At 47.3% G+C, this 13,017-nt stretch overlaps 7 protein-coding genes across 7 annotated transcripts; 4 read left to right on the plus strand and 3 right to left on the minus strand.

Moving 5' to 3' along the window:
* Positions 1 to 460: 460 nt before the first annotated feature.
* Positions 461 to 1,976, minus strand: AO090010000082 (uncharacterized protein; the record flags this gene model as incomplete). Its single annotated transcript, XM_023233824.1, has 4 exons — positions 461 to 497; positions 694 to 735; positions 783 to 1,903; positions 1,950 to 1,976. 4 exons carry the CDS (start codon positions 1,974 to 1,976, stop codon positions 461 to 463), a joined length of 1,227 nt encoding a protein of 408 aa, XP_023094026.1.
* A 722-nt stretch (positions 1,977 to 2,698) lies between these two features.
* On the plus strand, positions 2,699 to 3,864 carry AO090010000081 (SEC14 family lipid-binding protein; the record flags this gene model as incomplete). Its single annotated transcript, XM_001827075.3, has 4 exons — positions 2,699 to 2,838; positions 2,887 to 3,028; positions 3,080 to 3,454; positions 3,499 to 3,864. The coding sequence occupies 4 exons, from the start codon at positions 2,699 to 2,701 to the stop codon at positions 3,862 to 3,864; spliced, it is 1,023 nt and encodes a 340-aa protein (XP_001827127.1).
* A 1,069-nt stretch (positions 3,865 to 4,933) lies between these two features.
* On the plus strand, positions 4,934 to 6,031 carry AO090010000080 (uncharacterized protein; the record flags this gene model as incomplete). Its single annotated transcript, XM_023233825.1, has 2 exons — positions 4,934 to 5,993; positions 6,024 to 6,031. 2 exons carry the CDS (start codon positions 4,934 to 4,936, stop codon positions 6,029 to 6,031), a joined length of 1,068 nt encoding a protein of 355 aa, XP_023094025.1.
* Positions 6,032 to 6,432: 401 nt separating this feature from the next.
* Positions 6,433 to 6,951, minus strand: AO090010000079 (GFA family protein; the record flags this gene model as incomplete). Its single annotated transcript, XM_001827073.1, has 2 exons — positions 6,433 to 6,729; positions 6,784 to 6,951. The coding sequence occupies 2 exons, from the start codon at positions 6,949 to 6,951 to the stop codon at positions 6,433 to 6,435; spliced, it is 465 nt and encodes a 154-aa protein (XP_001827125.1).
* A 403-nt stretch (positions 6,952 to 7,354) lies between these two features.
* Positions 7,355 to 8,344, plus strand: AO090010000078 (aromatic alcohol reductase; the record flags this gene model as incomplete). Its single annotated transcript, XM_001827072.3, has 1 exon — positions 7,355 to 8,344. One exon carries the CDS (start codon positions 7,355 to 7,357, stop codon positions 8,342 to 8,344), a length of 990 nt encoding a protein of 329 aa, XP_001827124.3.
* A 407-nt stretch (positions 8,345 to 8,751) lies between these two features.
* AO090010000077 (lysozyme) lies at positions 8,752 to 9,322 on the plus strand (the record flags this gene model as incomplete). The annotated part of the gene is made up of 2 exons (XM_001827071.3): positions 8,752 to 8,914; positions 8,964 to 9,322. The coding sequence occupies 2 exons, from the start codon at positions 8,752 to 8,754 to the stop codon at positions 9,320 to 9,322; spliced, it is 522 nt and encodes a 173-aa protein (XP_001827123.1).
* Positions 9,323 to 10,346: 1,024 nt separating this feature from the next.
* AO090010000076 (uncharacterized protein) lies at positions 10,347 to 11,057 on the minus strand (the record flags this gene model as incomplete). The annotated part of the gene is made up of 3 exons (XM_001827070.1): positions 10,347 to 10,630; positions 10,690 to 10,773; positions 10,829 to 11,057. 3 exons carry the CDS (start codon positions 11,055 to 11,057, stop codon positions 10,347 to 10,349), a joined length of 597 nt encoding a protein of 198 aa, XP_001827122.1.
* Between the last annotated feature and the right edge of the window lie 1,960 nt (positions 11,058 to 13,017).

The following is a 13,017-nucleotide window of genomic DNA, read 5'->3' on the forward strand; positions in this document are numbered from 1 at the left end:
GGACTGTTGTTGCGGTTGCTCCATGATAGCCATACATAATGCCCTATTCAAACTTAGATACGGCGTGCCGTAGTCTGGTGAGAGTCCCCAACGAAAATAGCAAAGCATGGGTTCATGCACACTGCATAGACGGGACTGGTCATCATATCGTATTCGAACCCTAGGGCGGGGCATTGTCTCATCTTTGGTGAGTGACATATGAGTTGGACTATACCTCCTCGCTATCTGCTAGTTCTACAGCCCTAGTAATCAATAAGCAATCCTTCCTTCTCGGAGGCCCAACTTCCTTGTATCCAACCCCACTCAAATCATTTATATAGACATGGTAAATATATCTACAGAAGTGTGGGAAGACACGCACCGCGTATCTGCTATCCGTCCAGATCCCCCCGAAGCCCGCAGAAACGTGATGCAACAACAATTGAAAAGATGACTTGGTGCTGCGCGATTTCTGCCAAATCTAAGGACTCGATTGGGGGCCAGAGAGCAAAAATAGGCTAGATTATGCGGGTAATACTGTTAGCTGAGCGTAATACGAGGCTTGGCCATGTATCCGTCCTCTGCTACATTCCAGGATTTCCTGGCAAAATAACTCGGGTTGAGATAGATCGACACTTCGGTTCCTACTTGACGTGGAGCAAGACCGATTCTACACAGTTAGCTCGATCATTTTCACACTCGGGGTAGACATACTCGGAAATGAAATTAGTGGGTTTCCTTCCGGCGGCAAAGAATCTACACAGTCAGTTATACTGTTTTCAAAGGTAAATAGACAAACATACTTGAGAGTATCTGCATCTCCAGCCAGCTCACAATGGCGAAGAAGCTGTGTCGCAATTACCGAATCTGGGAGTGGAATCTCCTGACACATGATGTACAGCTTGCTAGATAGCTTCTGGCGTTGTTCATCGGTGGTTTTAGCAGAAGACGCAGTCAGCTCGTAGAGCAACAGGCAAGATTTTGGTCCTGCATCTGGTCGCGTCTGGGCCCACTCTGGTGGATTTGTTGTCAGCGAATTCCAGAGATCACGACAAGTCGATCGGAAATCCTCCGGGGAGGCAACCGAGTCGTTGAAGCGGAGATGATGTTCCCATGAGTCAAAGTTGCGCTCGCCCTGGAAGCGACAGTTCACGTAGACTTTGATTCTGGGGGCTGGAAAGGCCGTCGCATCGATGGATATCATGCGCGGTAAGAGAGTGTCGGCATGATTGCGAATGTGTTCGCGGATCTGGTGCCATGACGTGCTGAAAACAGCTGAGCCGAAGAATTCGTGGACCGCAAAGCAGGCACTGAACACATGGTCCATTAGGTTTAGAGTTCCAGGGACATCGAGACAAAACGGTAGGCGCCAGTAGAATTTACCGCTGATGACAGACTTCTTTAGGTCGAAGGCGATAAAGGCAGAGGATGAGCCGCATTGAGAGCAACTGCCAGAGTGGATGAGCGTTTCAGAAACCTTCAAAGTGTGGGAGACGGCCTTCCAAATATCTGGCAACATATGCAGCGTAAGATCGGAGGTATCCTCAGCAATGTTCCGTAGAGCTTCAATCAACCGTTGCGACTGCAGCAGTGACGCTATGCGAGTTCTCTCCGCATCTGCAGGAATGATATCGCTGACAAATCGAACAATTGGCCTACCCTGTTGCTTTGGATCTTTCCAGCACAGACTGAGCTCAAAGGGCGTCAAATCGTCGGTCATAGCCGACGGATACCGGGGTTGGTAGCCGTCTTTTCCCAATGGACCAGGGCCCAAATGAGGACCAATATGCTTGATGAAAAAGTCAACATGCTTGCGGATTTCCTCCAGGCTATACGTCGCGGCATGAATCAGACCGTTCTCGAGATACGGTGCCAGAAGGTGACTCCATCTTGGGTCAGATGGGATGGAATCTGGGTTGCTGAACTTTTGATCAATTAGAAGTTATAGAATCTAGAGAGAATGGGTTTACCAGTTGTAACAGGCTGTCAGAAGTCATTGTACAGCTTTCTCTTAAAAGAAAAGAAGAAAAAAGAAAAGAGAAGAAAAGGGAGAAAAGGGAGAAAATGTTTAATCTATTAAACCCCCACATCTAACTAGTGCGGGGGTTTAATTAATTACCTATAGGTTCTCGATAAGCCTATCATTGAGCTTTTTAAGTGTCGCACTATACTACATCCATATAGAGTAAATTTTATAGTCAGTCTAGCTGTACCCTCTCTGTTAGCTCCAACTCATTATCGAACACCTGCTTATCCCTCAACCAATCACTGCGCAGATGGTGGTAAGCCGAGTTTCCTGGGAAGAGAGAGAAGTCCGTATATGAGACACACGCTTCTCCAAGCGCTCTTCAGCATTTTTCGTTGATGGATGGGCTCCTGAACACACGTTCGCGAATCCCCTGCGCTCGTCTTAGTCCGATGTGAGGTGTCATATCATGGGTTCCGGCTAGAGCTGCACATATGCAGGTGGAAGCCTTGAGCACCAATACCGGCTATCCCTGTGTATGCAGGTTAACCGAACCCCGGCAGCAAGGGTTGGCTGCACATAAATACAATGCAAAGCACACCGCTCCTGACACGTTGTCTGACAACGCACTCCTCCTCCTCCTCCTTATTTTCCCGGCTCGTAGTGACTCGCTTACTAGTCAGGTTGAGCTGAACCGAATTCTCATATCCTATCCACTCTTCACTCTTGACTTCTTAGCAATTGTGTGGCACAATGCATAGCCTTAACGCGGATGAGGCAGCTGCCCTGGCCACATTCAGCCAGCTATGCATCGAACAAGGCCTCTTGAAACGACCGAGCGAATTAAGTGGAAACGATGTTGTCGATGGAATCAACGATGAGACAGCGTTGCTGTAGGTGGATCCTCTGACATTCAATATACAGACCTGTTAATGGGGTAGACGCTTCCTCCAAGCACGGAGAATGAAGCCGCACGACGCTCTCAAGCAGTTCCAGGAAGCGACTGCATTCCACGCGGAGAAAAATGTGCACGCATTCTACAATGTCATTTCAGTGGACGATTATGAAGATACGAGGCGATTGGTACGTCTCTTTCTCTTTCTATGTCTGTCTCTAATCATTCAGGTAGTGTAGTACCCTCACTGGACCGGTCGTCGTGACAAACAAGGCCAACCCATCTTGATGATCGATTTAGCTTATCTGAAGAACGAGGCCATGACTCGATGGAGACAAACTCGCAATATACCATGTGCGGATGCATCAGCGACTTCATCTCCCGATATGGCACAGCGTGTCTGTGTTTTTCACGATAGCCTGACGCGATTTATCTTGCCGCTCTGTACAGCGATGAATGATCGGCCGGACAGTTCTATTCCAGTGACGAAGTCGACTTATCTGGTCGATGGGTCTGCGCTATCGTTGAAGCAGGTGTGGGATATGAGAGATTTTGCACAGGAAGTTAGCTGGATCTTAGCGACTTGCTATCCTGAAACGATTAGCCATATTATTGTAAGTCACAATTCTTTACTAGCGGCATAACACTAATTATACAGCTCTGCAATGCCCCGTCCTCGTTTGCTATGATGTGGAACATTGTTAAGAACTTCGTGGATCCTCGAACAGCAGAGAAGCTGGTGGTTTTGAAATCGGCCGAGGTGTACTCCACATTGGAAAAATGCATCGATCACGTCAACATTCCCAAACAATTCGGGGGGGAATTTGTTTTCCAAAACGGCATGCTTCCTGATCTGGATGAGGGCATTCGTCAGACTCTATCTTGGATTAATTCCGAGAGCTCTCTTCCTCCTGGACCTCTAAAGTGGATCGAAGATGGGGAAGATAGAAAAGCAATAGCGACAGGGTGTGTCGGGGGTATTGAAAGAACTGAAGAGATTGCTGTTCTTAGAAAGCTAAAGTAAACGTCTTCACTCAAGCATTTGATAGGCACGTCCATGACAGGTCCTCGTTACTACTCTTTCCCCGAACGGTATGATAAAAGATAGCCAGGATAATAGCTCCTCCTGCACCGACGACACTCCAGGCAATTGTCGCCATTTCAATCGTAGAAGCTCTGTCAATTCGCATAATTTATAAATATAGCATAGAACATACATAGACGCTAGTTCAGCCGGACTAACAAACAACCGTCGCGTCAGGTAGAACCTAGGTAGTCATGAATCCTCTAGATCATTCTAACCCTAAGTGCATCTGATGTAATTAGCACCAAGCAACCTGAATTCTATTACTCGGAAAATACTACTACGTTAGACACATCAAGTATCTAAGCAAAATGTGGTGGCAATGTATCTATCGGGTATGTAGCATCAGCAATTTACTTTCGGCTCTGTAGGATTTCCTGTTTCTAGAACCCGGGTATAAATATCCAAGCAAGGATATGCAAACTCTACACCAACTAACAGCATGAGTTACGTCTATGGCCAAGCCACAGCTTGCCCTAGAGCTACTAGATCGCTTTTTTCATCCTCAAACTATGTATAGGTACTGACCAAGAAAATTCAGCATGTCGTCATCCATCAGATTTGGGAGTAGGGTATTTCAGCAACTATATATATCATAAGCATATCAAAGAACACCTTTGCCACTCTTCCTTGGTCGTCTGAGGCGTGTTTGACTTGCCTTTGGAATCGTTCTAGAGCCTTGAAGCCATATCTATTGAACAGCACATTCAAGATGTTCGAATACTACGAGAAGAAATCCATCTTCGTCACAGGAGCACCGGGGTTTCTAGGCACGGTAATCATTTATCGCTTAGTGACCCTGTGCGAAGTCCAGCATGTCTATGTGCTTTGCAGAGGAGGCCCGGAGTCAGTTCTGTCCAAAATAATGTCAACTAGAGGAAAGCTAACTTACGTCGTGCGTAGACGCTTGCGATCTAGCTGGACTCAATGGTTACCTGAACCGATATTGAACACCCTATGCGACCCATCGCGAGTTACAGCATTCGATGGCGACATCCTCCTGCCAGACATGGGCCTAACGAAGGATACACTTGACATGGTGCGAACACATGTGCATGTAATTATTCATGCGGCATCTTCAATCAACCTTGCTAAACCTCTTGCCGGTCTGTTCGATGTCATCATTCAGGCCAGTGATATGATTGGTGGCTTTGCTCTCTCATGTCCAAAGCTTGACTGGTTTGTATATGTCTCCACAGCATACGCGAACGGTCACCTCGGCCCTTCAGGTCACACTAGTGACATTGAAGTCGATGAGAGAATATATGATCCGGGCAGCTCAGCGAGTGTCATAGAGGAATTATCCGAGGTTGAAAAACACGGCACTAGCAAGGTGTATGAGGCGCATGATTTCCCTTGGCCATACGCGTACGCTAAGAACTTGACTGAGCGACTCCTCGTTCGGCGCTTTCAAGACCATAGGGCGACGAACAAGTTGCTTATGGTTCGTCCATCGATTATCGGGCCTTCCCAAAGTGTACCATACCCCGGCTTTTGTCTCCCTCTATCCGCTCCATTGCTTATGTTCGCGACTGGGATGGCATTGAGCACGTCGCGGGATATGCGCATTGGAACAAACTTGACCGACCCTGACTCACAGGCAACCTTGGATGGAGTCCCTGCTGATGTCGTCGCCGACCGACTTATCACCCACGTTGCTGCCAGTACAACTGGCTGCATCCATGCTGTGAGCGGCGAGAGGGCAAGATATAAAACGCGCGACGTCTGGGAGCAAGCAATGCAATTCCGGCCGATCCCCTGGGATCTGAAACTGGTGTGGGATCCAAATGGTTGGCGGTCTCCGAATCAGCATTTTCTATGTCGTCGGTATAACCTACTTGGAGTCTCATATGCCTTCTCGGAAAGGCGAACTGTGAAATTATCAAACGCTCTCTCACCCGAAGAACGTAAAGAACTTCAGCTCTTCAGCCGAGTCAAAGTAAGCGAGCTCTTGCCGAAACAAGTGCAACACTTTCGCTATATTTTTGACCGCACGGCTCCAAAAGATGAAAAGGCGTGGCTAGCCACGACAACCTCTGACCACAGGTTTGGAGACCATCAAAGAGTCAGTAAGCTGTGACCGCTTGACGGCGATCTAGTCGCATAGTTCATTGTGCAAGTCACGGTTTGAGTGTACTGTAGGCTGTTGATAGGAGGATTGGCGATAATACTCCGGGTTGGTATTTTGTGGAGTAACATATAGAACTACTACCTTTCCTCGCACTTGCAGTTCTCTCACCTTAAGGAACTTATTCATTTTACATTTATATCTCTATGCTTTGGACGTGATTGGAAATACTAACAGAACCACCATGATCGCCAGAGAAGAGGCATCACTGTTCCTTAGCTGCACTTATATACTCGAACGAAGCATCAAATAGTTGGCCTAATGCCCTATATACCGGCATAACCATACTCAACTCCACAAACAAGGCTTACTCACTGTATAAACCCCCTCACAACACCAAGATCAGCAACCCTTACTCCAAAGACCCGCCTAAAATACAATCACAGATTTTCTAACGCCGCCGGAACAGTTTCAAACTTCTTCGTCTCCAGGTTCGTCTCCAACCAAGTCTTCTTATCCTTGCAATAAAACTCCATCACCGGCTGCCAAGATTGTCCATCCTCCAAATCCATCGTACCCGATGTCACGATCACAAGTCCCGGCCCCTTCTCCTTGTTCTCGCAGAAGAGATTCGACCCGCAATTCCCGCAGAATGACCTGTCAACAGGTGAGCCGCTATCAGTTGCGCTATCCTTGTATGTGCGAAGTGTATCGTGGCCTTGGGATATGGTTAGATTCTGTATACTGTTAGTGAGTGATCATCATTTGACAGCAAGTGTCAGGAGGCTTACCGAGCGGTGATATATGCTGTTGGCCATCCCCAACGACCCGGTCGATTTCCGACAGTTTTGGCAGTAGCAGAGTATCTTGAGGGCTGGGCTTCCGGTGATGTGGTATTTGATTGTTCCACAGAGACAGGATCCGTTGATTGTGGGTGGTTGTGGGGTTATTTCGGCCATGGTTGGTTCGTTGTTTTCGGTTCTTGTTTATCCTAGAAAAGAATGTATACGAATAACTAGTCCATCCCGAGCTTTTTAATGATCTTTTATCTTGAATATGAGCCATACGCATTCTGGAAAGATCCCGAAAGTCCTAGAGGAATCTTACGTGGACTGAGCGTGGGGGCTGACTTGACGGTTTCTGCCATGATATCACAATCCTACAGGATTGGGTGATTACTCAATCTAGCTTCAGACGATCTGGTAGGGTAGATATTGAGCACGATGCCAAAGAGGAATCTCAGATGCTCGGGATCGGAGCGGAGTTTTCCAATCTCCCCGATCACCCGATGTAATCCTCACATATGTCTCCGTATAAAGTCTCCGAGTATTAATAATATGCACGGGCTAGTCTATACAAAACATGCGAACGCTGTGTCCAGGACGAGGACTTACCCAGATACTGCTGTACATCCATAACCCGAACATGTCATCAATCAAGAAAATTCTCGTTCTCGGGGCTGGAGAACTAGGCACGCAAGTACTACTATCCCTCGCCCAGCATTCTCGCTTGAATACCATTGTTGTTTCCGTCCTCTTACGACCTCCCAGCATCGCGTCCACGCAACCACAAAAGGTACGGGAGCTCTCGCTACTGCGCGAACACAACATCCAGCTTGTTCCAGGTGACCTCGTCGCGGACTCCCAGGAATCACTGGCCCAAACCTTCCGCGGATACGACACAATCATCGGCTGTGCAGGTTTTGTTGCCGGTCGTGGAACACAAAGCAAAGTAACGCAGGCTGTACTCGCCGCTGAAGTCCCTCGCTATATCCCTTGGCAGTTTGGTGTGGATTATGACATTATTGGACGAGGATCCGCGCAGGATCTCTTCGATGAGCAGCTTGATGTTCGCGACCTCCTTCGCTCTCAGACAAAGACCCGGTGGAAAATTATTTCCACGGGCATGTTTATCAGCTTTCTCTTTGAACCCTCCTTCGGTGTAGTCGATATGGAAAATAGCTCGATCTGCGCCTTGGGCGGCTGGGACACGAAGGTTACTGTGACGGCACCCGAGGACATTGGAAAGCTCACCGCGGAAATTGTTCTCGGCCTGGAACCAGATGTAGCATTCGATAACCGACCAACTTTCGTTGCGGGCGACACGATTAGCTATGCGGAACTGTTGCGCATAGTGGAGGATGTCACAGGAAGGACTTTCACAAAGAGTGTACGAACAGTTGAGGCTGCAAAGGCCGATCTAGCAAAGGAACCGGATAATTCGCTGTATAAATATCAAGTGGTCTTTGGGGAGGGTCGTGGTGTTGCATGGGATTTGTCTACAACGTGGAACCATGAATCCGGAGTCAATGTTTTGTCAGTGAAGGAGTATGCAAGCCGGTACCTGGTTTAGTATCATGGTGTCGATCGTCGGAAAAGGGGCTGTGAGAATATCCCCACAGCAGTGCCAAAATGTGATAGCTCCTGAAAACACCCCTTTAAATGGTATAAACCTTGGGATCGACATCTATCTCATCAAAGGATCTGCAAGCCCTAGGGGCAAAACACGAAACATTTTGAGCTAAAAGGGGATCGGCGAAACATAGGAGTGATCGCCAGGGTCGAGCCACTGAGGTCTGCCGTCAGGTAGATGAGCTAGTGATTTGAGAATAAAGTATCTAGGCCTGTAGCCTCCGTTCATGTTATTCTATATAAGGGAGCGAAGCACCGACCTCGATTGACCAACCCAGTCTGATCAGAGCTTCCACAAATTCCACAATAACCACTTTACCCGTGCATCCTCCTGACCAAACTAGTAAAATGAAGTTCTCCATCGCTGCAATTGCTCTCTTCACCCTCAGCGCTGTTGCGCTTCCAGCAACAGTTGTTCGCCGTGGCGCCAGCGCTGCTACCGTCAGTCTCATCGGTGAAGTTGAGGGCTTCCGCGCCGACTTCTACGATATGATGGGCCACAAGACCATTGGTATGTCCTTTCTATCCCGATTCCCTTCGCTCTTATCCTAACTTTTCAGGCTACGGTCACGATTGTGTCGCGAAACAGGACTGCGACAGCATCAAGGCGCCGATCAGCAATGCTCAAGGTGATGAGATCTTACAAAAGGATCTGGCCGGCTTTGAGCAGTGTGTATGCGCACTGCCAAATGCCAAGGCTCTCAACGCCAATCAGTATGGCGCCCTTGTCAGCTATGCGTTTAACACTGGCTGTGGTGGTTTGCAGCAGGCGTGGACCGCAGCGATGACAAGCAAGAATTTCGACAGCATCTGCGCGGATCTCCCTCATACCAATACCCTCAATGGAGTCTTGGACAACCGTCGTAAGAAGGAGGCTGCGTTATGCTCCACTCCTACCACGCAGATGTGTGGATGCTAGAGGGTTTCTTCTGTGTTTGGAAAGTTGATTTTTAAGCTTTTGTCTTTTGCCTTCGCTTTGTGAATATTCTCTGATCGGATTCGAAATGTGATCCATCAACTGTGGCTGTTTTTGAAACTATATTCTTCTTATATTACCCCTTTTGTTGTTAGACGACGTTTGTTGTAGACTAGAATCAATCAACCATCTCAATATCGATCATATCAAGTATCTTCATAGTATACAGCAAAAGATGCTCTTCGAGCCTTACGATGCTCACTGCCAGAATCCCACTTCTGCTGTGTGGAAGACCAGAAGAGCCCTAGAAAACAACAGGTCATAATATGATCCCAAGCGGCGCCTTAATGAGACACCGCCACAAGCCGCTTGTGATCTGGGCCTTAATTCTTTTGCCACCCTAAATTCAAAAGATCCAAAACAATAGTACAGAGTAGTTCCTATAGTTCCACCAAGTTGGAGAAAACGTGTCGAGAAAGAACTAAACCTAGTTGGAAGAACTATCTTGATTTCTGTTCATTACCTTCCGCTTTATGATAGTGCTTTCGATTGGATGTCGGGCACAACGGCAGAATTTAGAGCCAATTGACAAGGCAGTCTTTTCGTATAGAAGCGGTAACCTCCGTTCCGTGTCGGTGTTAAAAATACTGGCCGCAAGGGGCAACGGTAACGACACAGCAGTACTACCAGTTCTCTGTTGTTGCTGGTAGTGAGATGAGGACTATAATGGAGCAGGCTGAGTTCAGGCTTAAATAAGACATTAATTCTTTATTTTTCTCTCTGGTTATTTGGATTCATACGCAAATTGACTGTTCGCGCATGCCAAACCTTCACTAGAAGAACTGATATATACAAGAAGCAACTCTGAATGTGACAGTCTATCAAGATATGGCTCTATATACAGCATTTCCTCTAATCCTAATACAAAAATAGCATAGTGACTCGACACTGGATACCCCATCAACAGCGACCGAGTAGTGAAAACTTACCACTCGAATATATTTACTCTTCTCCCAAGCCCCTCCTCCTATGACTTCACCTTCCTAACATCACACCCCTGAAACGTTTGAGCTCCCTTCGGATGATAGATGGTACCACAATATATAGCAGGCACTTTCCCTTGCCCATCAGCCGTCTCCCAAATATTATGTAAATAAATAGCTCGGAACACGTTGTCCTTTGCATCCAGTTTTCCATTAAAATACCCACCTCTAACAATGGGGATCTCTCTCCGGCGGAGCCCACCTTTGCCATTGCATTCTTTGTTCAGGAAATTGAAGTTTTCGTAATTGGTGTAATCATGGGGAAATGCTGTACTTTTGTTAGTATATTGTTTAGAAGGTTGATGTAGAAGGGTGGATGTATCTTACTGCCGAGTTGCTTGCCATTGCGGTCTAGATCGACACCTAGGGATATTGCGCGGTGGATGTCTGCTCCCGGGAATGTGGATCTTCCTGTGTGTTCTGGATTAGTATGGATTTGGGTTCTGGGGTAGGGGTAATGGCATACCGCATTTCACGCTGTATGAGGTATCGAGACCTTCGATGTTGGCGGGGACGGGGTTCGGGGTAGCAGGTTGCGTGTTACTCTGCGCGGGACTCGCGGGACGTTGATTGGGAGGTGCAGCATTGTTAACGTTGTTGTAGTTGCTAACGCCTGTATCACTGAGAGCTGGGCTCGGAGGGCGAGGCACTGCTAGTGCCAGTGAGATGAGGCCGAGAGCGACGCTGATCTTCATGGTGCTTTGCAAGGCAGGGGGTATCACGGTATCTGTGTTGCACTGGAAAATAGCAGGATTGTGTCACTCCGAAGATCGAAACTTATATGTGTCACGGATCAACACAGTTTTCATGCTGCCATGGCTGGTCTCCTGATACCTAGGGCAATGCCGACCCATGGCGGGAGAGCGGCTTATAGAGCAGATCGTCGTGTCGCTATCCTGGTCCTGGCGGATCTGGGCTATTCATACCGAGAATAGACACCGATGTTGGCAGGAACCATGTTCTATAATAAGAAAATTTCAAATCATCGGAGAACGGCAACGCGTGTCGAGCTAATTAACATTCTACGGAGTATTTACTTTGTATATCCGTCTCTGTGCGTGATTTCTCTAGTTGCCCGACAACAAAGAATACGCTCAACGAAGGAGTGGGGATTGTTCATCCCATCTAATGTGGACTCAGGACAACAATCAATAGTATGAGGTATAGAAGGAAAGACAGCGGGAAGAGTGTAGACGAAGAAAGCATAAAGCCCGCACTGGAAGCCACATTCAAGATCAATATCATATCCGGCCATTTTCGTGCAACATCGATAGCAGGGTTCATGAACCGTAGCCACGGTCCACGTTCTAGAAATGTTCCGAAGACAATCATCAGACATGCTATTAAGTTATAATTCGACTACTCATAATTTGACAATGGTTGGAGACGGGCAATCCGGTTGGGTTTGGACATCGAGTTTGTATAAAGAGATGTGGATTCCAAGTTTTGACGCCCGGTGTCCTTGGCTTTCCACCATCACATCCCAATTTGACCAAGAATAGAAATGAAATTTGACCGACGAAGTTGAAGAGGTACAATTCTACTAGGTGGTTCTATCCTTCCAGACAGAAGTGTCTTATTACAGCAAATGTTTGAAAGGTAGTTCTACTAAGAAAAATTGGAAGTGAAAAGCGTACCATAGGACTGAAACAGAGAGTGACGCGTTGATCCGTTTCATTGTTCTGTCGATTTGAACCCTATCATACATTTCTGGGTTCTAGCCCTGGAATTGTCAAGGGAGAACAAAGCGGTAAGCGAGGTCGACCCCTTAATTCAGCAGTATACAACTAACCTAGTATAGGCATCATACACCTTTTTTGAAAGTTATAGTTTGACTCACGGTATCGCCTAGGGGCGTCTTAAAGATGGAAGGAAGTGGCAGACACCAAGGGGTTCGTAGTACCTTCTCCATCGCTCGCATTCGCTCCGGCGGTATGCATACCTCCTGTGACTTGTTTAACAGGTACTCTCTGCTGATCTTAGTGTATCTGCTAACCATGCCCGAGAGACAAGTCGGCATTGAGCTCCGGAATTGATACATCCCCTCAGTTCGCACGGGTCAGGACAGGCTTTTCTTGCCTCTTGGTGTAGGACTCTTGTAGCTTGCGTAGATAACTGACAATAGCATATCTAAATAGGTTGAATATAGCGCTGTGGACTGTACCGTTACCTTTTAGATACAATAACTCTCTTTTCTGCCTGTTCAAAGATGCATTGCGAATGGCGGGCCAAGCATGACTCGCAGGGGTAGCGTCCCGAGCATTTGACCTTTTTCTTCTTACACTGCTCACATCTGTCAAGCTGACTGTCAGTGAATCTCCCAGGTATCAAGGTGATGAAAGATAGACAATATAGGTAGAGCTATGCATTGGCCATCTTGTCCAATTGCCTCTTCCGACGACCTCTAGAAGCCATCCTGGATCAATTTTCTTGTTCCCCGGCAATGTGGTATATCTGTTGACAGGTAGGATTTACTGTCAGGTAACGAGGAAGAAGCGCGCAAGATGACTGTGCGGTAACAAGCATGGCGTAAAAATGAGACGTCGTTGTTTGTTCAGAGGGGTCTTCCGAACACTGATATGAGAATCTCTCAGAGACTTGTCCGGTTGCCTTTGATTCGAATTAGTCCGCGACTATAGCTAGAAGCCGGCCAAA

This window comes from Aspergillus oryzae, chromosome 8 (genome assembly GCF_000184455.2).
Source record: "Aspergillus oryzae RIB40 DNA, chromosome 8".
NCBI classification, from domain to species: domain Eukaryota; kingdom Fungi; phylum Ascomycota; class Eurotiomycetes; order Eurotiales; family Aspergillaceae; genus Aspergillus; species Aspergillus oryzae.